Here is a 24,980-nt window from a genome sequence, read left to right on the forward strand (position 1 = left end):
GTGAAATAGGAATTTTTTTATCGTCACTTTCTTTCAAAAAGAAAGGAGATATCACGCGTACATTGTTTTGCTTTTCAATGGTGACCTCGTTGTCACTGTTATCGGTTTGTCACTCAGCGCAGGACACGCCTACTGTCCACCAAGAAAATTATTGAACCATGGAGCGGATGTAGTGTAATGCATGTACAGATCATGAACGGACTTGAGCCGAGAGATCAGATTTCTACGACAGAGGATTACGGTCACCCCCTATCGTTGTGCTTTGAGTGTTACTTGTTTTTTCCGGGCACAAGTACACGCAGCAAACAGTAAGATTCACAATTTACAGTTGTGGCACCGGCAGTTTCTTCCCCGTCACTAAAACTTAACAATGTTTACTTCTGATGATCGCACAAAGCATACGCACAAGAAAAGAAGCAAAGTGTAGCCCCGAGATTTGCGACAAGGATTTCTTCTCAAACTTCTGCCAAGGTACACACTAAACATTTTTGCACCCTTATGGGTGTTAATAGGGGTGCTTTCGGCATTTACACCCATGCCCACACCTTTTTAGCACCCTTCTCGGCCAAAGCACCCTATCACAAGGGTGTATACCCCACATAAGGTGCGACTTTGCTCGAATAAGGGTGTTAAATCGACGCCTGAAGGGTGTTGAACGTATTGATGCATAAATCTGAGTAACGTGTACACGTCCACGCATTGAGCAATGTGTGTATGAATTGCATTTTTAATACGAAAGCGTTTCATGGCCTTTCAGGTAGGAAAGGTGGCGTTCTCCGCAACAACAATCCATACGGGACCCTGCTCAAGCCAATCTTGTCATTTCCCTTGAAAGCATTCGGAATTGCGCCGCCTGTTTTATTCTCTCAAATTATTCACTTCATTCTAGCGTCACGTCCATGAAAAGAACACTAGGTGAACCTGACCTTTGGTTACGTCGCAAATACTTTCGTCTCTGTCTTTTTCATAGAATATGCTAATTTAACCCTTCTCGTAAAGAAAATATTTTCACCACACCAAGTTCTCGTCTCGCATCGACCATCAACACAAAATTGATGTGCCATTCTTCCTTTTTGCCAAGATCAGCCACTGAATGCAATCGCCTTCCCGCCTCCACAGTCTCAATTGGTGACACCACTAATTCAAGGTCGCCGTTCAAATTATCTTATGGTTTGATTTTCTAGTCTTGCGTTGCATTGCAATTATTGCATATTTTCACCACTCATTTCTGTTGTGCCTACTAGGCCTTGAATGTATGTATAATAAATAAATAAAATGTGAAGTCATCCCCGTCTTGTATGACGTCAGTAGTGATACAGAAGGTAGTAAATACAACAACGTTAATTATGAGCAATTATGGGTAAATAATGTGAATAAGGGTGGAATAAATTGCATTAAGGTTCGTACAAACTATAGCACGGTGGATTACGGGAGATTAAGGTAGAAATGTGAAGAACACGTGACAATGTATGAACTAACGTATCATGGTCACGTGACAATTGCAGGTGTAGATGCGTGAAGGGATTAAGTTTTCGCATTCCTAAGTGACTGTCGATATTTCTTCAAGGATTCTGATGTTACTGGCATGACGGCCACTCCAAAAATGTATCATCCAGAAAAAGAACGCCCCTTCACCTACAATTCCATTATCTTTATTTTTCGTGCTCACAGGAATATTAACATGCAATTAAACACTTCAAGAAAAACTGCATTAGCAGAGCGAAAACACGAGAGCAACTTGCACAATTCTGCACTAATATTTCGGTGCCCTTAATAGCCCAACAAAAAGTGGTGAAATGGAAGAAGCTGTTTGGATACATTTCTGAACAAACAGGGACGTGCTGTTAGACGAGCTTCTGCTGTACAATGGCATCAACGTACAATTTGCATGGTGAATCCATAAAGAAGACTTATAGAGGCGAGATCAAGTTGGAAGTTCTCAAACCCGAATTTCCACGTACCTTGCCTAATTCATTCAGAGGTTTACTAAGCTACTGATCTGCTTTCTAAGTGCATCCTCAAATACAGTTTGTAAGGCTGAGCCTATATATAAGGGCTGGTGTCGTCAAAGCTGTAATTTCTTATCCAGAGCATATGCACTTGCAAACGCAGTCTTCAGTCTCCTCATGAATGTTTAAGCGTAGCTGTCGCACGACCAAGATGTGAGCGTCTTTATCGCTGAAACTACGCTGTGACCTCGCAAAGTTGCTTCGTTCGGACGCAGCAAATAATCTAATGGCACCAGCAGAAGAGCGCCGATCGTCCTGCTCACGGTCCCGATTTGTGTACTGTACCCTTAGTGATGCAGCACAAACTGCGCCCCCCACCCCAAAATAAAATGCTCGGCACGAAACGTAGTAGCAACTACGCGCCTCACCGCTCTAGTTAGAGACCACAACGAAGCAGCAGCAAACAGGCGGCCATGCGAGCAAGCAAACCTGTCAGAATAAACGTTCAATTTGCGCGGCCGCCCCATGCCCAATGAAAAGCGACCGGAAGTGACGGCCGACGCTGTACCATCACTTTGGTGCGCGGCAGGACGGGAAGGCGGAAGCTGCGCCATCATGCTCGTTTTCGCGTGCGTTCGCGTCGCGCGCTGGGCGAAATAATTTTAAACGTGTGATTAGTTTTGCGCGCGGGGTAGAAAAAGATGTGGCCCTTGCTTTGTGTATTACTCGTGCCCCACTTCAAAGCAAAGCGTTCGTACGCACTGGAAGATGGATCCACGAAGGCTGAAACGAGAAGTTGCAACGTGCCCGGTCGGTAGTACTGGCATGACGGAAATTTTCAGGCAAGTGCCCGTTTATTTGGTATTTGTTTTGTTCGCTTTAGAAATATCTCACTGTGATCTCGTAGCATAATTCATAATTCGCTAATGTAAGAGCAAGAGCAGCTGCACTCCTACTAGGGCAAGTGAACTACCTCGATCGCTTCCCGTGTGACTAATGTTTGTCAAATCTACATCGGGCGTGGTGCGCCTGCATAGTTACGCTTTGTTTCTCAGCGCTTGAGCGTTCATTGATGTGATTCTCTTGTGCGTTCAGCGCGGCTGCTTGTAATACGGTCGTTCGCACTTCAGTTAAATGTGGTCGACCACTTTTGCGTCGCGTAGAAAAAGGACTGGCTTAGCCACCTTTCGAAAGAACCGGCGTGGTATTGGTTCTCCCTGATGCGGTCGCGTGCTGCTGTTGCTGCTTGCCGGACGCCTTCAGCATTTTTTCGGCTCGCTTTGTCTGCGTGTGCGCGTGCTCGCGCTCGGCTCGATTTGTGTGTGCGTGTGTGCGCTCAGCTCAGCTCGCTTTGTGTGTGTGTGCGTGCGTGCGCTCGGCTCGCTGTGTGTGTGTGTGTGTGCGTGCGTGCGCTCGGCTCGCTGTGTGTGTGTGTGTGTGCGCGCGCGCGCGTACAGTACATGCCGGTTTGTATGGGCCGGCGTGTATGCGCGTGTCTAGTGCGTACGTGTTTTGTGAGTGTGTTGTCTGTGGGTTGCTGTGTGTGCGTCCTCGTGTTAGCGTGTCTGCCTGCATGCATATATGTGTGTTTGTGTGTGCGCATCAATGTGCGCGTGCGCGCTTTTGTGTCTGCGCTTTGAGAGTGCGTATACTTGTGTGTGCGTGAGTGCGTTTTGTGTGCGTGCGTATGCATTGCAGGAGGCCGGTAGTTTTACTCGCAATAAAACTTCCGATTTGGTGCAGCGAGTGTTCCCGCCTGAAAGCCGAGTTTGGTTTCAAGCCACCCTGGACAACTGCTGTATGAGGCGCCGTTTCTCGGGAGCACCAGTGGGAAGGCGCCAGGTATACGCTTCGTCCTTTTTCCTCCCATGCCCTGATGAATCGATATCCTTGATTGTTATTGTGAAAGGAACATTACATCCAGAGCATAAATAAATGATTAAGAAATCTAGTAGTGTGTTTCGCCATTGCACTAGTTCCAATGTTAAAGACGTGGATTTCCCATTAGCCCACATTTCTTTTGATGCAGACAACCGCTGAAATTGTTAGCAGCAGGTTATTCGAGACGTACTACGTATATAGCAATTGTCTTCAGGAGCTTTAATGAATTTTGAAAATTTGAAGTGTTGTGCTTTATAGGTATCATATACAAGCTTTAGGTCTCCGGGTAGTTTGCATGCCCTTCGAGAGCTGTCACCTATAGCCCTATTGAAATTCGTAACTACAGTTTGGAGCACTGGGGAAGCTAGAAGGCTTGTCCTGGCTCTCGAGAAAGTGTTTAAGCTGGAGGTGTAGGTTGAGGAGTTTGGGGTTGGTAACACAAAGGATTTTTTATGCCTTAGCAGTAGGAGTGACACAGGATAAAAAAAAAATGTATGTGTGTCAGGCGTAGGAGCTGCTCATGTGGTAGAGGCATGCGCGTGCGTGTGTGTGTGTGCCCATGCATGCGTGCGTGTGTGTGAATTCGCTCCTCAAAAAGGAGTATGTGTGTAAGTCAGCTACTTCATTGCTGGTCTGTTTGCCAAGAATTGGCAAGAAAACACAATAATCAATTTAACTTGAAATAATAAACTTCAAAGCATACTGGCGTACTGGCGACAGCAGCATTTGAGCATACAATCATGCAGCTGTGTGACAATCTTAATGCATGACTGCAACATCTGGAAGGAGGCTTGCTTCTTCTTCAGTAAGCAGCACAAAGTCCATATTCTTGGCTTTTCTCGTGCAAACCAAGACGAGGCTCATTGCCAATGATCTTGTCTTTTGCTCTAATAGCATTTGTTTATCTTGTACTTAGAGCGTCGTTTCTCGCAGGTCATGCAGATGGCAGCAGCAATTTCACAATGCCCAGCCTTGGCGCCCCCCATCAAGTACAAGCCACTTGCGTTCGCCTTCAGACAGATGGTTAATGTCTGCTTGGAAGCGGTTGAGAAGACAACATTGTAAGTAGATATAGTTGTGTAGTGTAATATAATAAGTCAAGTTATAATTTAAAACTCAGGCTCCTTGGCCGCCTAAGCTTGATATGATGTGCAGTTGTCTGTGGATGTAAATATTGCCGATGGTACAGTGCATACTGCAGGTATGACTGCTGATCCAAAGTATACATTTGCATTTTCTTGATAGTCTTTCATAATGAGGATTTTCTTTGTGCAAGAATATTCACAGAATGCCGGGGCATTGTAGCATTATATTCTTTATTGTGCATTCACTGCTAATTTCGTGACCTTCCTGCTACCAATTTATTTACAGGAAAGGAATATTTGTTTACTCTCTGCAATGAGCCTGTTATTTGCTCATTGCATTACACTCTTCTACCTTTAATTTATTCCCATATAATTATCAATACCTTAAAATTTCAGCTGCTTTTATTTTGAATACAATATCAAAATCAAAATGCACCGGATTCCAATCTAGACTACAAGGGATTTGAAGAAATTACAAGAAACCAGGACCTCCCGGGAGCGTTAAAAAAACGTTTCCGCAGGTAATGTGCCTAATTGTACTGAGCTAGCTGCTCATGAAAATTGCAAGCATATTTCATTTCACACAGTTTTGCAGGATATAACAGGCCTATCATAGTCTCTAAGCACAACCTTACCTCATTTGCATCATGAAAATGTCTCATGCTTAATTTGGGACAAGTTTTGAAAAATGAATGTTTCATAATTTTGAAACTAAACAAAGTATTGGTTGAGGCTAGACAGTTTTCAAACAACTTGACCATGTTGAACCCAGCCATTACAGGACAGAAAAAAAAACATGCACAGGAGCACACATTCAATGAAGTGTGATGCTTGGGGTCATTTTCCACATGGCAAAATGTACTTTTAATCGAGAGAGGGCAGGTAGCCAATTTACAACCATTGTGACTCATGCGGGTAGTAGCAACACAGGATGAGAAATGGTTGTGGCTCTGAGGTTCATTGAATATGTGAAAACTCATATACAGTACCCCCCCCCCCCCCCCCCTATGAGGGGTAACCGTGCAATATGTTTTGGGCAAGAAAGACAATTGTTCTAGGAGACAAGAAATTTCAGGCTCTAGTTGAGAGACTACAGAAAGAAGGACCATGTAAATAGTCACATATTAACATAACCTGCGTCGGAGGGGCATCACAGTTTAGAGCATGAAGTGGGAGCATGAGGAAGGATCATAAGTTCAAATAAGGGAATACTACTTGTCAGTGCATTGCCAAGCTAACCCATTGAAAGAAGGGGGCGTGCTCTAAGAAAAATAGTTGACAACACATGCTAAATTTTCGAGGAAAGTATGCCAAAATGCCAATTCTTACTAAATTAGTAAATAAGAAATACACGATAAATTTTAGGATGCAGAAAGTGTCTAATAAACTGCATTGGAGAGTTGGATATTGTTGGGCTGGATGCATGTATTGCAGGGCAAATGAGAATGCCAGTGGGGATTCCCTCATTTTCATTTTGTGTGCACTCTGTGGAAAACAGTACTCTTTGTCTCCTAGTGTAATAATGTTGTATAAAAACAGTCATTTTTTAATGCCTTGTGCATTTCACTCTTATTGTGCCATATCCCGTAAACTTCTCACCTGCAGTACTTATAAAGTGTAATGCAGATATATTGCAGATTTCATAATGTCAATTTTGTATTAAGGTCACATACACACTCTTGGACAAATGTCTCTTGTTGAGAGATGTCATTGGTAGTCTTTAAATTTTATTCACTCTTATTTTCTATGGTGAAAAGGCTACTGTAAATTTATGTTTTTGCTGCTGTATGTGCCTTGTGTTCACAATGACGTAGTGGTTTAGCATTCACAGTAACATGCAATTCCTCAATTTGCAAAATAGAAACTTCTACCTTTCACTTGTCTTGCCCAGTTGCCTGAGCGGTGCATTCTGCCCAGTCACATTAATTAAGTTTGTTACTTTGAGGAGCTTGTTGCTTTATCAAATTTTCCGCAAAGTACATGTGTAATTGCACGGACTGAATTCTCATGATTTTCTTCTTATTTTGCTAATGCAGGATGCAAGATTCCAGCAATGCCATGCGCTGCGTTGGTCAAGATGCTCAGAGAATGGAGTCCCTGCACCTAGTGGTTAACCGTGAACATTTCTTTTTCTTTTGGAAAGCTAAAGGCCATTTGCTGCAGCACTTGCATTTTTACAGCTCAGATGTGTACTATATTTTTCTAATTTTGAATTAATATTGGCTGTTCAGTATAAAAAATGACGTATAGTGTGAAGGACAAGGACTGCGACAGACACACTCCACTCACTTTCAACAATATTTTATTGCGTTGCCACATTGTGTGTGTATACACAAGAGGGGTCATGCGCAGAAAATGAAAGCCAGTCACAAGGGGTGTTCTAACAGCAAGTCATTGTAAAAAGAACATGGTCACTTGAAAAAAAACATCACAATTTCTATCTGTTTAGATACAAAATTTCACTAGGGGTCAGCCGGATAGAGGGGGCACTAACGCACACACTATCCAGTTTTCTGGTGAAATCAGCTTCAATAATTTACCGGTTGAGCTGTGTCTCGCTAAAACTTCCGTATCTTCAAAGAGGGCCAATGCAACCGCAGTCCCGGCAATGAATGCCCAAGTGGCCTTGAACAGTGTTATTGACGTTGTTATAGTGCTCTCTTAAACGATCATTTAGGCGCCTGCCTGTCTGTCCAATATATTTACTTCCTCAAAATGGGAATTTGGGAAACCACATTCGTTGCACACATCGCAAAGCGTTTTCTGTGCCCGGCAGAGCAACAACTCTGACGCTATTTAGGCGCGTTTACACGCTTACAGAGCCTTGCCAGCTTTTCCGGGGCTGAGAAAAGGACTGTGATTACTGCAGGTTCCCTAATCTTTTTTTTAGCCTGTGGGAGACATCATGAACATACGGTAGCACTGCAAACCTGTGTCTTTCAATTGGCTGGTTCCTTGACCGAGCGCGCTCATCATGTTTTGTGCACTTCAGAAGCTGTTCCGCTATGGCTGAAATTAAGGCCAAAGGGTAGCCAACCCAAGAAAGGCAGTCAACCTGTGCAGCAACACTATGTTGCATCTCGTGTGAGCAAGATTTATTGAAGCTGTTAAGCAGGCAAAGCTTTACAATATCTCATTTCACTTTGTTGGACAGGCAGGCAGACGCCTAAACAATCATTTAGGAGAGCACGATAACAACGTCCATAACACTGTTCAAGGCCACTTCGGCATCCATTGCTGGGACTGCGGCTGCGTGCCCCTCTTTGAAGGTACCGAAGCTTTAGGGAGACGCAGGTCATCCGGGTAACTATAGAAGCAGATTCCACTAGAAAACTGGTTAGTGTGTGCGTTAGTGACCCCTCTATCGTGCTGACCCCTAGTGAAGTCTTGTATCTCAACAGATAGAAATTCGAATGTTTATTTTTTTTCAAAGGACGATTTCTTAGTACAGTCACTTGCTGTTGGACACCCCTTGTGACTCATATTCTGCGCATGCCCGCTTTTGTACATATACACATGATGTGGCAACCTAATAAAATATTGTTGGAAGTCAGCGCAGTCTGTCATCTCTCGCAGTTCTTGTCATTCAAGCTGTACATAATTTTGTCTCATTAATTGCAAACTATCCCAAGAAACTACCCTTGTTCAATATAATTATAATGTTTGATACGACTATTTGCTGGCAAATGTTAACAGTGTGATATTTAACTTAAACTTTTGCATGACTGCCTATGCCTGTTTCTTTTAGTAACCAGAGTATGGCTAATTTATTAAACCATATTTGCTAATTTGCATGCTCACATGCTACAGCACGCCTTAATCTTGAATTTCTGCATCTAAGTGCAAATAATTTGGAAATTTACTATGTATTTTAAAACATGTCCACATTTTGTGCTCAGCAAAATCGTTTAATCAACAGTGGTTCGTTTTTATCAGGCCTCCTACTGCACTTTGCACCCAGGCACTAGTAGATGTGGAATATGCACTCTTTTGATTTATAGTAAGAAAAGAACCTATTTTCAAACTACCTATTGTATATGTACCAGTGCCTTCGAGTTACAAAACAAAAATTTATAGAAACTGGTATTGTAGTTAGAAGAACCGCTACACGGTGCCTTTAGCCCAGAGAACTCTCGTTTCACAAAAGAGGACAAACTATGTAGGCACTAAAAAATTCTACGTATTTTTGTGCTCAAGTAATCTTGTTGGAAATAGAAAACTAGCAATAAGGCTCCTGGCTTAAACCTCACTTAAAGCATGTCTATGCTTGGAAAGTGTTGTTTCAGTCTGAAAAATGTTGGCCAGTTATGCTTTACATCGACTTTCCAAACTTTTCATAATGCTTTGCGATTACATTAGGGTACAAAATAACAGGTGTCTTTCTTGTGCGTTTGCTCTGCATTTCAATTGCTTCCCTAATTCACCTTTGCAATATGCCTTTTTTTAAGGCATCAAAACTTGAGTTTTCGTTCACTGGAGCCTAATACTAAAAATTTATTCCTTTATGTGGCCCAAAACACTGCAAATCAACCAAGGCTATTTCAGTGCCGCTATACATAGTTTCTTCTCTAATAACAGATTTGATCAATACATATATTTTAGATACCTTCGTGGGAAATGTACATGTTCTTGTACTTACCGATGTGTTTGGTGATTGTGCATGTTTATATTTCATGTGATTTATGTATATGTTGTACTCTGTAATGCAGCATGCAATAAATATATTTGTGTTTTTTTGAAAATGCAGCATATATCTTACCAGTCTGTGTTGCATGTTATTTGGATATGGAAATCGTGATAGCCTTGGTGTTGATATACATGCTCAAAAGTGTCAAGTTTGCTAGCTTGTATTTGTGCAGCGAAGACAGGTTTTCCAATATACACCATGAATTACTAATATGTAATGTGATCCACACGTATAGGTGTTGTGTATGCCCATCGATGCTTTAAGGCCGGCTGTTCGACGGTGCGTTTGGTAGCCGAACTTGAACCTTCTGGCACACGCAATAGTTGCGCGTGGATCGCTGTACATAGTAGTAATTGAAGGTGTGTACTGCCGAAGCTGCCTTCCATACACGCCAGAAATAAAAGCGTGTACACCCTTCCAACACCCACACAGATGGGTGTTAATTTGGACGAGCACCCTTGCACCCTAAATTTATTTTGCAGGACACCCTTCCTCTAGGGTGCTATAATGGCACCCCAACTGTAGGGTGTAGACAACAGCACCCTTAGGGTGTTCGTCTGGCGACAAACTGATTTACACCCTTAAGGGTGTTAAAATGTTTAGTGTGTAGCGCAATAATAATAAAAAAAAACGTTAGCATTAGTTTTCGTCTCTAGGATTAGTTTTTTTCTAACTCTCCGATTAAACAAGGTGCAAATGCTCGCACACGAAACAGCTACCTACTCCATGAAGGAGCAGGCTTTATTCATCACTTACCATTCTGCTTGTTATGCACAGCAGAGACTTGTCGAACGGTGAAAGGGTCTGCAAGATCAACAAGAACAGCGAACATTAGAGTCCACGGTGACGTTCGGCTGATAGATTCAGTCACGCTCTCGGCTTTTCGCTGCTTTGCTGGTACATCAGCGTTATTGAAAGCCATACAAACACGTCCATAAAACACGAATACCTATATATTCAAAGCTTTACCTATGCACTTAGTTTCTTTTATTCTTGTGTTTGACATTTTGAAGCACAAGTTTCGTGCGAGAATCATGGCGGGATGTGCCCATTCTGAAGGAGTGGCCAAGAACGAGCACACCCCTAATGGCACATACTCAGGCCCTCAATGAAAGAAACTAAGGTTAATAAATGAACGACGTAAATATAATTTTCCATTCCATTAACAGTTCGATGTGCTCGTACTTTAGCCGTTATTAAATGGTTAGGTTTTATGTAAGAAGTCATTTCTGTGTGGTAGGCGGAACAGAGGTGCACATACTTGGTCTGCATATAAGGGTGATATAAGCCAATTGGTGGGTGTGTGTATATATATATATATATATATATATATATATATATATATATATATTTATATATATATATATATATATATATATATATATATATATATATATAGAGAGAGAGAGAGAGAGAGAGAGAGAGGGAGGGAGAGAGAGAGAGAGACAATGAAGGACGCAACTGGAGCGAGGCAGCCACGCCAAACTAGGGAAAGTAGGCAAAGAAATATTCGTCTAAAGGCATGTGTATCTTTCCTTTGTGTGTTTCATGACTGCAGGGATGTAGCTCTATATATCCAAGGTAAAAGTGAGAGCGACCTAACTCCGTAAAATGGTGAACTCCAAGCGCTGTGTGGCTATAGCAAGCAGATTTCTGACCTAGGTATTAAAATTGAGGAAAAATGATAAAGAAGAATGTTTAAAGAGAGCAGCCCATGCACGAAGTCTACAACTCCAAACTCAGTAACAAAAATGCAGCCGATGCAACGTGCCCTGTTGGAAAATAAACATAAAGCGAATCTTACGAGGTAGTCTTCACGCGCCCTTTCTCTCTCATCTGGCTCAAGGTTGCCCTGAACGAGGAGCTCTGCAATGCGTTATATGAACCTTTGAGCGCAACCAGCCCAACGTTTTAGAGCTTAAAAGAGGGAAGCTGGCTTTCTGTGCCAGTTGTTTGTTATACCCGACCTCCCCTCGGAGGCGCAGATGCGACCGTCCATGCGTTTGGTTGCCAGGTGGCGCAACGCATACGCAGCGTGAGGCCAACTGCTCCGGCACCCTCTGTCCCGTCCCGTCGCAGCCCCCTCTCCCGTACCACTAGCGACCAACGGTCCGCATGCGCCGGCCGGATTCTAACCCCACCTACCTCCGACTGCTGCGGGCGAAGCAGCGTCAGCCATCGCTTTTAGATGGTGCCGCCGTCACGCAGCCGAATGTGAGCTATTCTGCGAGAACGCACGAGCAGCAGCAGTAGGCGGCAGCCACGGTAAGCGAAAGATGCGCAGGGGCGCTCGCAAAAAAAGCTTCGCTTTAAAGTGTATCACTATCTTTTATTCTGCACATATCGATACATCTAAGGTTAGTGCAGAGTTACAGATTTGTGAATTTAGTGCATGAATCTTACCAGGTTACCAAATTTTGGTAACATTAAAAAAACACTACGATTCCTTATTGGAAATTTTGTTTCCTACAGTTGGTAGATTTCGGCATTTTCTATTAAATGAGAGAAACTTCATTGAAATCGGTTCTCTGGTTGTAGAGTGACAGAATTTCTGCGTTTTACATACATTTGAATAGGTAAGTTGGCCGAGAAAATAGGAGCCGCCTCGGAGCTGAAGCTTCTTCTTAATGTAGTACCCATTCAAGGCACACCAACCGGAAATACCCACCATCCTCCACAGGAGAAGCAAGAGGGCGCTTAAGGCGTGTTCGGGTTTAGTTTGACAATGACTGCATATGTTCCCGACGAGGAGTGTGCTTACATGAACGTTGAGATACCACATAAAGAGAAAGCAATAAATATTTACTTCTGGCCGTGCATCGCCTCACTGTCGTAAAGAAGTCTGCTTTCGTTCGCCACGTTCTCTCTTGAGAACGATCGTAGCCTTGCTCCTTTATTAACAGAGGTATATACACTAAGAATACTGAGAGAAGAGCCTGGAGTTAGTGCATGAGCCGCCAGTATACTGACCCATCATGCTCACGTATACTGACTGATGTATACGTGAGCACGATGGGCTGTGCATGGATTCGTCTAAACTTGTCGCTTTGTAGGACAGAAAGAAAGCCGCTGAGACACGTAGGTAGTGGGCCACGGCGGTTTCTTATAGGTTCTGCGGGCATTTGCTTAAGCAAGGACGAAAAAGCTATACGCAAACGGTAACGCTTCGCAAATAACTTTAGTTTATGTCCTCATATCTAATCGGCAAACCTTGAATCTGCATTGAGGTCATAAAGTTAATAAATAAGGAGTTTCTCAATTAATCAGTATTGCACACTTTACCCAGAACAACAAGAAAAACACTGCATGTATTGAGATTCACGCCATGAATATTGGATACTCTTCCGGCAGGTTGCTGAAGGCATACAGTTAGCTCTATCTCCACAGAAGGCCTCGCTTCATTTCTAAACTTGCTTTGGTGTTAACTGGGACACTCCATATGTCGACCAGCGCACCCTAAAATCCTCAGTTGTCCATCGGCGCCCCAATTTTTTGCATTTTTACAGTTCTTTTTGTACTCGTTTAGCACTGCGCCTCAACTGAAAGGCAATGGGGAACATGGGCCTGCTATAGGTATCAAGAGCAAGTCACGTTGTGGAAAGACGCACCGGGGTTGTTTCTGAACTGGTAGAAGGCCTCGAATCCGGTGCCGTCGAACTTGTCGTTGGACTTGAACGAGACGCGGAAGAAGTCGGCGTCGGACTCGATCTTTGTCGGTCGCAGGTTGCCGCAGTGGCGCGGGATCTTGCGGTCCACCGTGCGGAAGTTGGAGAACTCCACGTAGTCGCTCGCCGTGTCCGAGAGGCACCTGCAACCGTGGAGGAACAAGGCACACCTTGTTCTCAAAAAAGAAAGGACACCGAACACTACGGGTGCACTCGAATTCATGCAGACGTTGAAGCCGGCTTAATTTGACTGCTAGCTAAGAAGGCAGCCTGGAGTCCGTGTAACCGAAATCATTTGAAACACGTCTCTGCGACATGACGCCATATCATGTCGTCAGAAAAATCGCTGTATTTTAAAGCTTTGCATGTGAGAACCTACAAAAACGCAACGTAGCAGTTTGAGCCTGTCGATAAATAGCCAGAGAGCAATAGCGCGGAAGCGAAACACTGACAAAGCGTGTGTCCAGCCAACGTAGCTTACTTGCCTGACAACGTCTTGTAGTGCGCAGACGACGTTCCCGCCAGGATTTTAAGCACGCAGCTCAGCTGCCGTCTTGTTTGCACAGCCAAAGTAATCTGCATCGTTCTCGACTTCGATGCTCTCATCACGAAGCTACTCTCTCTGTCGGCTTCGTCAGAACTGGAACGGGACTTGATATGCGTGCTATGTCTATTTCGCTGTTTATTTAGCCGTCTACAGCGAGTATTAGAACACGCCCTAAGTAGGTTCACATTGGCCGGTCAAAACTAAGCTTTTCATAGGCACACCTTGCTGGCTAAGTGGCAATGGCGTTACGCGGCCGAGCGCAATGTCGCGGTTCTGATTCCCGGCCACTGCGGTCGCTCTCTGATGGAGCGGAATCTGCCAACGCTCAGCGAGGTAAGTTGTTGGGCGAGTAGGTTCATGTTCGTGAATACGAAAAGAAGGACATGAAGTAGTACGCTAACAAGACGACACGACGAGTTAGCCTAATTTGCGCTCATCTTTTCGCATTCGTGTATGCAAAGGGTCGCGTACATATACATATATATGGGTGCACGTTAAAAACCCTCCCCCACCAAGTCCTGAGGGACAGGTGGAAGTAGGGAAGGGTGAAGTTAACCCAGAGCCTCCCATTGTGGCTTCCCTGACAGCCCATGCATTACTTTGGGATAATTTATTTTAGAACTCTATTTTTGTCTATGGTGAAAAAAAGATTCAATAATAACCCACGTGCAGCGTTTAGCGCTTTTAAGGCTCACACCTTCTAAAACCTGCATTGATGATAGGGAAATACTACTACTACTACTACTACTACTACTACTACTACTACTACTACTACTACTACTACTACTACTACTACTAATAATAATAATAATAATAATAATAATTACACATGAAAATGAAGGCCACGTATTTTGACGTATTTCCTGTTTTGAAGAAGGCAAAGTTTTCAAAATTTTCCAGGTTGAGTCGATGGTTTCCTTGGAATGCAATATAGTCTTTAACTGATAAAAAAGATGTCATGACCCGAAAAGTCGCTGTCAGAATCCATGACGTCGCATCGATCTGGTGCGAGAACTCCATGGTGGCGTCAGCCACCCATTCTTTGTTCTGGCATGTCTTCCGGCTTACCAAGCTTCATCTAACGGAGTGGGTGATCTCATTGTATTGAATAAGCGGAACACATTCATATATTTTAATTTATTATCCCTATATTAACAATGCAAATTGAATTACATTAGAGTTGCAAAATACATTTAGAGCTTACAAAATGCGTCTTTATCACAGTGAAAGAAAGCTTGGTAGGCTGGACAGAGCGTGAAAACGAGACATGTGGCGACGGCGCCTTGACTTTCATTCAATGTGACTATGCATTTTGGCAGCGTCTACTGGCGTTTGCAACTATTTTATTTTTACCACAGAAGGACTACATTGGGTTCGGGATAGAGTAATGTTACAGCATGGTCCACGAAAACGGCATATGCGAGGGTGTCTTGAAATCCATGGCGTCAAACGTATGCCAGGGATGCGGCTATTTGAGGCGAAATTGAAGATGAAAAAAAAAGAATAAAACTTGGGCTTTATTTTTTGTGCAAGCGGTAGACTCGCACAGAAGGAATGAAAATATTTAGAAAGGAACAACTATCAGTATAAACTAAACGTTACCCTATAGAGTCCATAATTAGAGTAGTTTAGGGACTTGGAACTCCCTTCCTTTGTCCAGCTGTGAGCAGTTAGTACCTTATAATTACGGCGAGCCAACTATCGATATGTCAAGTAGAATACGTACGGGGGCACGCCTTCGACGTCAAAGTACGCGAACTCGATGTAGATCTTCTCGTTGCTCTTGCCGTAGAAGAGGTAGTGGCACTCGGTGTCCCGTGGGTAGACGCCCGGGTAGTTGGGCGTCGAGAACGTGCCATTGGACACCTCCGAGCTGTTGTAGATGAAGGTGCACACTGCGTGGCAAAGCAGATCAGGAAGTTTCATTCTGACATCACAGACGCAGCTTCTCGTAGTACCCAAACATGGCGGCCATGATAATGTCACTGTACCCTGTCATCGTGCGTACATCGTTTTCGATTTTTTTTTTTTTTACAGAGAACGTTTTCACCGGAGTAACAGTGTTATCGATTCATCGCTCGGTGCAAAACGCGCCTTTCCTACTAACGTGGCACCACATTTTTTGTTTACGCAGCTTCTCGACGCGCTAGTACCCTAAGGTGGGGGCCACGATGAAGACTATTAAAAATATCTATAAAACACTCTCCTTTATAGATATATAGTTTTTACGTGACGTAAAGCACGCATCCGCTCACCCTTTTAGTACCCGCTTATGGCGGCCATCATGACGTCAGTGCACCACCATTCACACACCCATTTTATTTTTTTTCTGCTTTTTGATGGTGACCGTTTCCCCATGGATTATCGCTGCTGCCGATTTGCTGCTTGACGCAAGGCGTGCCTGTCGTGCTGTCAAGTTTCTTATTTACGCAGCTTCTCGACGTGCTGGCACCCCAAGATGACGGCCACAATGACGACAGTGCGAACTACCTTTACAAAGACGTGGCCGTGTATGTCTGTACCGTACTCGTTTAAACGTCGCCTACACAACCACCTCTTGCACAAACTGCGATTCGCGCGAGCGCCGCTGTATAGCGTGGACAGCACTGCACGGGGACTTCCAGCATGTTTTGTGCGACTACACGCGCTCTGCGACCGCAAGAGCAGTAATTACATCAGCTTTACATACACGTGGCAGCTCCTTCGAGTTGTATCACATTCTTGGACGTTGAAGCAGCGTTACTAGTGCTTTGCGCGCACAGGAGACGCTAGTAATCTTCCTCCGAGACACCGACCTGAGCCAGACACTCTAGTTTCTTGTTACCGTATGCGCTGTGTAGGAGTGGGTTATTTATGCGAAAACATCAAGTGGCCCATCGGGCGAACAAAAAAAGCCGGCGTCTGTAGCAGCGAAACGGCACCTAAATTCCCATTGGCTGCGACGCCACGTCACGAGCGCGCCTCGACGGAGCAGAGAGGGCGAAAGGGAACGCCTGCTAAACGATAGCGCGCCAGGCGTTGCGTGTGGGTAGAGGGCCTCGTCGGGATGTGCTTCTCTCTCCCCTACTGGGCTTTCCTGCTGCCGGCCATGGTGGCCGCTCCTGCTTCCGTGGTCTCTCATCGCGCAGGATGTCGGTGGCATGGGGCGTTGGCACCGCAGGCTGCTGCTGTTTGTTGGATCCGGCAGCACGTACCGCTAGCATCTACGTCGTCTGCGGCCACAACCGAGGCAGTAGCGAAACGTGGCCGTCCAGGCCAGTACACTGCAGACGAAGCAAGGAAGCGGAAGAACGCAGCAAAACGAACGAAGTGGCAGATGCACGTCGCGGCGATGCCCTCTTCCCTCACGCGTGGCTTGGTGCGCTATGGCGGCAGAAGGTGTTCCGTTTCGCTCGCTCTGTTTTGTCGAGGCTTGCGCGCGCGGTCCGAGCTCTCGATCAGGCGCCGCATTCAGCCACAGCAGATCATGTGTATGGGCACTGTCCTTGTGTAGGAATTCGATGCAATTAATGCACTCGACCAGGCAGTACGGTGCGAACGTAGAAACTGCAAAAATAAAAAAAAATGAAGAAAAGAAACGCTCCAATTTTTTGCGATACTCGATAACATGCCCCTCAGCAAAACTCGAAAACATTACTCGCAGAACATAACTCGAAGGGCTGCTCAGCAACGTTCAATTGGACATTAATGCTTTCGCATTCACAACTCATAAGGAGTGCTTAGATATCCTCAGATTTTTCGGATTGAAGTGACATGGTAGGCGTGATTAAGCAAACATCTCCAGCAGGTCTGGGCTGTTCAGCTAGCCGAAGCAGCCGCTGAGGCCCAGGGGATCTCGGCCGTTTGCTAGGCGGAGGGAGGAGCGTCCATCCCGCGATTGCTGGCACTAAGAAATCTCTCTCTCCCTCTCTCTCTCCAGCAGCCACTTAAGAATGCTTCCCTGTTTTCTATACAGAAAGGTGCCAAACTGCGTTCAGCACAAAGAAACACCTTCGACTAAAAGCTTCAAGGGTACTCCTGTTTGTAAGGTACAGATAATATAAAATAACTTTGATCTGGTTCATTGTTCACAAACCAAGGATGGAAGCATAAGGCGCTAAGCCACCTGGCCAACGCGCTTCCTTTCCGCAGAAAAGCAATGAAACAAAGCAAATCGTGGCAAATGGACATGTAACGACGTCGATAACGAATTACTATGAAGCTGGTTGTCGGCAATGATAATTCGAAGACACTGCAACGCCCATGAGATGCGCACAGAAAGAAATAAGGAATACAGCACTGTGCGTGCTGAACTTAATAATTACAAGTTACTACAAATTAGAGCGAGTGAAAACACAGGAACTGCACTGAGATTTTCGCGAAAGCGAGACCTCGAAGGAAGAACACGGTCAGACAGCATTACACGCTGAGTAGAGAGAGCGTTACAGAGGGAGCGTTACACGCCGCTGTGATTTATTACCGGACGAGGAAGCCTTGCACGTAAGCACGACAGATTTTACGGAAGGTGCGCAATTTCACATCCTAAAGGTGAGTGGTGCTCTTTAGCTTAAACAACGGTAACAAACGTAGAGAGAGAGAGAGAGAGAGAGAGAGAGAGAGAGAGAGAGAGAGAGAGAGAGTGGCACCCGCATACAGTTGCCCAATGCGGAAGCGTTCTCGCTATGCTTTGAATGGGTAAAGTGGCGTGTGGCATACTGCTTTTATTCGTGGTTACTTATAGAGTAGAGGTACGTGCCTTCCCCGCCGTTCTACCTTGTCCCTATGCGGAGTAGCAGGCTACATAGAAAGCTTCTTCGGCAGACCTCTCTGCTTTAGTCTCTTAAATAAGTCACTTGAGCGGACGTCCAGGGGAAGTACAGGACAGTTAAGCAGCGCGAGTGCGACGTTACGTCCGCACATAGCTTATGGAAAGCAGGCGACTCGCTTCCGCGTTTCCGCACGTGGTGAACACTTGCCATCTTCATGAGACTGCAGCGGTTATTAGATCCTGCCGGAGAGAGAAAAACAAAGAAGCGAAAGAACTCGGCTCGATTAGCGCGCATATTATTCACGAACGTTGCATGTCCCTGCGAGCTGTCAGGAGCCTTCCCTCCGACGGCGTGGGAACTGGCCTGATGCGAATAAAAATGGCCGCGCTCTCTCGGTCTACTCCCAGGAAGCACCCGGCGGAGCGTAAAATATGCACACCCGGGATCCCGTGCGAGCGGCGCCGGTGGAAACAACAGGCCACTCCTCGGGATGAACGGGAAAGGAGCGTTTTGGGATCGGAGCGCGGCTAGCGAGGTTCACGCATGCAACGCTTTTCGCCGTACAGCACGGCGCGCAGAGGGTGTCGTTTTCACGGGGGCTGAAATCTCAGACGGCTGAAACGATTGCGCCACCGAAACGCGAGGCACGTACACTGAATCGCGCGAGTAGATAACGCTGACCGTTTCCGCAAGGAGTGCTCGAGGTCTGGCTGCTGTGCAAGTTCAAAGAAACTTGGAAGTCAGGCGTAAGAGAACGCTTCGCCCGAACATGTCGCTGCCGTTATTGCGCGTTACGTACGCATCGCATCACGTTTAAGGCGGGCGTAGAAGCAGACAGCAAATTAAAATAAAGCTTCTCATAGCATAAGTGATTGGACATTCGCAGTGTGCCACTTATATGAGAGGCCCACCAAGCCAGAAACCACGGCGGAAGAAATACCGGTGGCGTCGCTGTATGATGAAATCACCGCACCGGAGAGATTGTCCGGTCCCAAATACTGTCAACAGCTGGCTGAGGCTAGTTAAATGGAGTATATAAAAATACGTTACGTACGAGAGAAGGAGAAAAGTTCACGTGCTCAACATTTGTAATCCCCTCTGCGGGTGGAAGGATCCGTAATTAGTAGAAAAAAAAACGCGTAATCTGTGACATCACCGGTGGAATAGTCTAGTTATAACCTAAATAAACGGTCAACCGAAAAAAAGTAGATTCGTATTAACAGACACTCACATCGCTATGAATGTTCACATTCATTTACAAATTACCGCACCTTAGGCCTACCAAGACTGAAAAGAAAGCGAACGAACTTAGCAGGTTACATGCATTTGAACGTCACAGAATTCTGATGCTGCATGCATTAAAGTGGTTTCGAACGAGCGAAGATAGCATTATTGCATATGGCGCGATAAACGCTTTAAGCTTGCTGCTAAAAGTAAACATCGTATATTTTGTTTATATCACCACCACCACCACACTTTTTGAGAACGCTCTCGCAAACTTCCCAGAAAGTATCAATAACCCTTAAAAGGTTGCGATGTTTTTGGCGAAAGAATAAAAAAGTTCGACGAAAAGCACTCGACCGAAGCAAATGCAGTCAGCTCGAAAACATCACAGTTTCTTTCCTTTCACTACCGAGCAGAATGTGTTTTGATGCCACTTCTCGCTGGACCGAATAAAAGGCGAGTAACGAATGAATCGCATCGACATATGTTCTCGCACTACATATATACTGAACTTTCGCAGACGGAGAAACGTGCCCTTTGAATACGCGCAGCGCAGCGTGGAATGAGTGTCTCACACATTCGAGGGCACTTCGCTCCGTCTCAATAAAACCGTGCAACGTGGGCTCTACGTATACGCTGGACCAGCGCTGAAGTTTGCGTGTCAACAGCAGGGGCGTCGCGAGCAGCCGATGTAGCGAGTGGAAGAAACAGATTTAAGACGTTGCGATTTCGCAGGTCGCTGATAAACTGATCGCTCATCACTGATCTTGCACTGATCGCTCATCAACTGATCAACGATTAAAGGAAGCGTGACCGCTCATTCGCACACATGCGTCCAGCTGCTGACTTAACAGGGTGCGTGTGTGCTTAGAGAACGGAGCAATACGTACTATACATAGCGGCCCTCGGATAGCACATGGCTATAGACTGGGCTTGGCTGAAAGCATCGGGCTAAAGCAAACGTTGGTCCAGGCGCGCCCCGATCCAATCGAGAAACAGATCGCGAAGCTGAAACTGGCTGTGAGCGCTCACTCTTAGAAAAATTTACACCCTTTGGGGCGTATCTTGTCCCACAACAATAATCGTCATCCGTGCTGCCCGCGTTTCCTTTTTTTAACGCTGCGAGCACGGTACTTTCCAGTCACGAACGGCATTCGCCTTATCAGTGTGTCGCAGCATTCTCGACAGGCAAGTAGCGAGCGCCGAGTTTTCAGGAAAGGAAACGCAAGCAAGGCAGATGACGATTATTGTTGTGGGACAAATATACACCCCAAAGGGTGCAACCGTTTCAAGAGTGCCGGTCTGCGTGCGTGTGTGATGCAGTTTCTTGCTTCTCCCCGTGGCTGCTATAGAAGAGTGCCCTGGGATGTAGTTGGGCCAATTCCGCCTTAGCTCCCGTGTTCCAGTTATTTTTCTCCGCGCCTGTACATATTTCGTCGCATTAAGGGAGAGATGCACGTTACGATGCTTACGTTGTCGCACGGGATAAACACGCTCGACGTCACCGTATTTTTTCCATTTCGAATGTCGCAGTCAGATCTAGAAAGACACGGGCACGTGTAATCACTGTATGCATGCAAGTGACAACCGATAACTTTGGAATTTTCTCGAACTTGGCCGGATATTTCAAGGCAGTCTAGAATGTACAATGACATCCCTGTAAACGGGAAGACAACGTGATAGCACCATCGTTCAACTCGACGTACGCTGGCGATCGCGCTTTGAGGTTTCGCAACTCAGTTGTTGATCATGGTGTAAAGGGCATACGTCCGCCCAATAAACAGTTTACGTGTAACTCCGACATACGTGTATCTGCAGCGTGCGCCTCGTTGAAGATCCACGGTAACGTACAATGAACACGTAATAAAACAAGTAACGAGTTTGCGCTTGCAAAAAAAGAAGAAAAGCTAAATACGCTGAACTGTGATCGATCAAACCGAAAAAGGAACCGCTAATCGTTAACCTCTTAATTATCGCGATGGCAATGATAATGCATGTGATGATAATGACTGTCAACATTACGATCATACTATTCCTAAAGCGCTTATGGTCGGTTATTACGTCAAGTGAAAAGACAGACAGAGAGGGACATCGACGAAAACAGCATATATCATAAATTAAATGTCACTAGCAATATTTCAGAAAGAATACAACACGACAACTACACGCAACCGAAATACAGCTAACACAAGTAGAACGCATGTAACAACGGGGTAAACCATGCAGGGATTACGAAAAAAATACGAAAATTCCGAAACTCAATAACTCTGAGATGTGTCGATAGTCCGTAAATTTTAGAGAGAATGCGTTCTATTACTGTTTAGCACGCTTTTGCGAGCCAGGAATCTGTCGCTCTAAGCATGAATTTGCCTATCTATAGATTGTACGTAACTATAGTTGCGTGCGATCTGGGTAGGAATCACCTTCCCCTAATGTGGAGTATGCAGCGAACCAGTTGCAGCAAGGTTATTATCCCTGCCTTTCCTTTTCTGCCTAACTCTAGACAGGACTGCTGTATGCTTTCGTCATCGTTCTGCCTGTATCATCTTGGTCTCTCTTTCTAGGTTTTCGTTCTCTTTTTTTATGTTTCAGTATGAATACTTGGTCCTCAGAAGTTTCAGTAGTTCTCACTTAGCATTCAGTTGGAAGACAGCGCTCTTGTCTTCCCTGCCTTTCCTTGCAAGCGGCGTCTCTTTCGCACTGTGCGGCCTCCGCATGCGCTTAATCCCGAACAATGAAGACACACATATATAGCTTCTGAACTTTGGCAAGCACAGGTTGTAATGAGCAAACATCGACTGCTTCGCGAAGAAGGCGCAACAAGCTACTGCACCATCCAAGGCGCCCCAATCAGAAGCCCACAGCGACCTTAGCAGGAGAAGCAAAAAGGCGCGCCTAATGCGCGCTAGGGTTAAGTATGAAGGTGAGTGTACATAATGAGTTATTTAGTGCTGCTCATTTCGAGGCATTCCGTTGGCGCGCACACTTGGCCACGCAGTACCAGAAGGGGTTAACGAAGACGGCGAGCCAAAGATAAACAATCCCCCCTCCCTTTGCCCAAGTGAGAAACGGGAAAAGAAAAAGGAACGCCGTTAATTTGGCCCCCGATTGCTTCGTTTTCAGAACTTACGCACGCGAGCCACACACGCCGTTGTCTTCTTAATGGTTGACCGAGGGAGCGTTCCTTTTCGCAGTAAAGCATGGTTAATTTGCATCTTGCGGTTCGATTAATGAAGATGCGAATAATTTGCATATTGAAAGTGTGCCCGCGCCTAAGAAGCGTATGTGTTTCTGGGCCGCAGAAACCGGCGAACGAATTAACGAAGCTCTTCGTTTCGGGGAAGAAGCGCTTGTGATTGGCTGACCGCCGTTGTTAATGCCATGCGCGCCGTCCTTACGCCTGTCCTTACGATCACCGCTGTAGCGGATGAACTGCCTGGCGAATACGGGCTCAGATTGCTATGGAGTAATGCAGATAATTTTCTGTATAAGGAATTTGTGTATATAGTTTTTTAGTGAGCTTTCTTATTTCTGTGTGTGCTTCCTTTTTTTTTTGAGCTGGTGCAGCTCTTTAAGCTTGCACAGACCATTCCATTGAGTGAGTGAATAAACTTTTATTTGGTCCAGCAAAACGCGATAAAACGCGCATCCGGCTAATCCCACGACGGGACTGACAGATCTAGTCTGCCGGCCCGATCGCGGGCGCGCTGGACGGCCAGGATTTGGTCCTCAAAGACGGGACTACGCAGGAGCGCGTGCCACTCTTCCTTGCTGAACTTCGGGCCCAGCGACCCGCACTCTCAGAGCATATGAGGCAAAGTAGCAACCTCACCACAGGCCACGCAAGAACAAGCCGGATAAATCTCGAGATATAGGCTGTTAAGGGACGCCGGATTTGGGTAGGAGTTCGTTTGTCTGCATTCCTTTTATCTGTAGAGGGTGTTTGATCAATAAAATCCATTCAAATAACTTTCACCGTATCGTGCCTTCTCCAGAAGAGATGACACGGAGAGTGTTCGGTCGCGCACAGGAAAGATAAGCAAGTTCACCTGTCTGAAGTATCGGTGCATTTTTGCTGGGCACGTATATATGGAAAGCCTTGTAACACACAAAAAAGTATAGTGAACCTCTCCAGACGCTGAGCAAATGCGTGCCGACGTGCCCAGCAAAAATGCACCGATACATCAGAGAGGTGAACTTGCTTATATATATATATATATATATATATATATATATATATATATATATATATATATATATATATATATATATATATATATATATATATATATATATATATATATATATATATATCGATGTTAGCTTTATTTTTCCTCGTTATAAGTTACATCGCTTCGTAAGTGACCACAGTTAAAGCTCAATTTGGGTGTTTTACGAGGAGCATCCGGTGAGTCACGCGCAGATCCTCTTTAAGCGAATATATAGGCAGAAACGTTCGCCTCCAAGTTGGGCCCATTGCGAATTGAACGGTCGGTGAGACTGCGCTTGCCTATGAAAAAAACAAAAAAAACCCTATCGATAGGTTTGCATTCAAAGGCCTGGCGTTTCAACTAACGCGAACTAGTTAAGCGTCAGATAATCCACGAGCACAATTTAGGTATGCTGAATAGGGCCAGTGCAGTTCGTGCAGTACAGGTGATGCCGTAACTTAGCTCTGTTTCCTCCTTCCTGACTTTAGTCACCTTCTCGCGGGGTGTCTATAACACTGTGTAGGTGGTGTCCCAATCCATGCCCCAACGACCGTGTCGTCGCAGTAACAGAAACGGATATCAAAGGCTATAGGCCTTCGCCAAGTGCATGAGCCGGAAGCGATCCTGGAGCCGGAAACACGTCATGGTCACCACGTTTTGGACATCCCCTACTGCACAGCGTATCAGATATGCTACGTTCTCTTATAACTCAAGACTCTGATTTGAGCACTAGATACTAAACGTATAGGGAGTAGCAGCGTTTCTGAAAGGCTGGAGAGAGTTTTCTGTTGCGGGCATTTCAACAAATCAATTACTAATTGTACCAGATAAATTAAAGCTCAAATAAAATTTCATGGTATTTCTTTTTCTGTACAAATGTGCTCTCCAGAGCAGGGAATAGGAGTGAAATAGTTGTTCAAGCTTTCTTTAATGCGGAACGGCGCTTGACTATTACAGGGTTAACCCGCAGCATGCTGCACCGT

General features: G+C 45.2%; 1 protein-coding gene and 1 long non-coding RNA gene across 4 annotated transcripts in view; one reads left to right on the forward strand and one right to left on the reverse strand.

The window, feature by feature from the left end:
* The window catches only part of LOC135906249 (suppressor of lurcher protein 1-like), a 495,728-nt gene that overhangs the window by 4,117 nt on the left and 466,631 nt on the right, over positions 1–24,980 (reverse strand). For all 3 annotated transcript variants that reach the window (XM_065437549.2, XM_065437550.2, XM_065437551.1), the window contains 3 exons: positions 15,541–15,709; positions 13,211–13,410; positions 10,359–10,406 (listed from right to left, as the gene is read on the reverse strand). In XM_065437549.2, the coding sequence (XP_065293621.1) occupies positions 10,359–10,406; positions 13,211–13,410; positions 15,541–15,709 (417 nt within the window). The remainder of the gene's footprint in view (positions 1–10,358; positions 10,407–13,210; positions 13,411–15,540; positions 15,710–24,980) is intronic.
* On the forward strand, positions 2,589–8,464 carry LOC135906329 (uncharacterized). The gene is made up of 3 exons (XR_010565700.2): positions 2,589–3,791; positions 4,764–4,891; positions 6,952–8,464. It is a non-coding gene; the product is annotated as an uncharacterized lncRNA (long non-coding RNA).

The sequence above is a fragment of the Dermacentor albipictus genome, chromosome 5 (assembly GCF_038994185.2).
Source record: "Dermacentor albipictus isolate Rhodes 1998 colony chromosome 5, USDA_Dalb.pri_finalv2, whole genome shotgun sequence".
NCBI classification, from domain to species: domain Eukaryota; kingdom Metazoa; phylum Arthropoda; class Arachnida; order Ixodida; family Ixodidae; genus Dermacentor; species Dermacentor albipictus.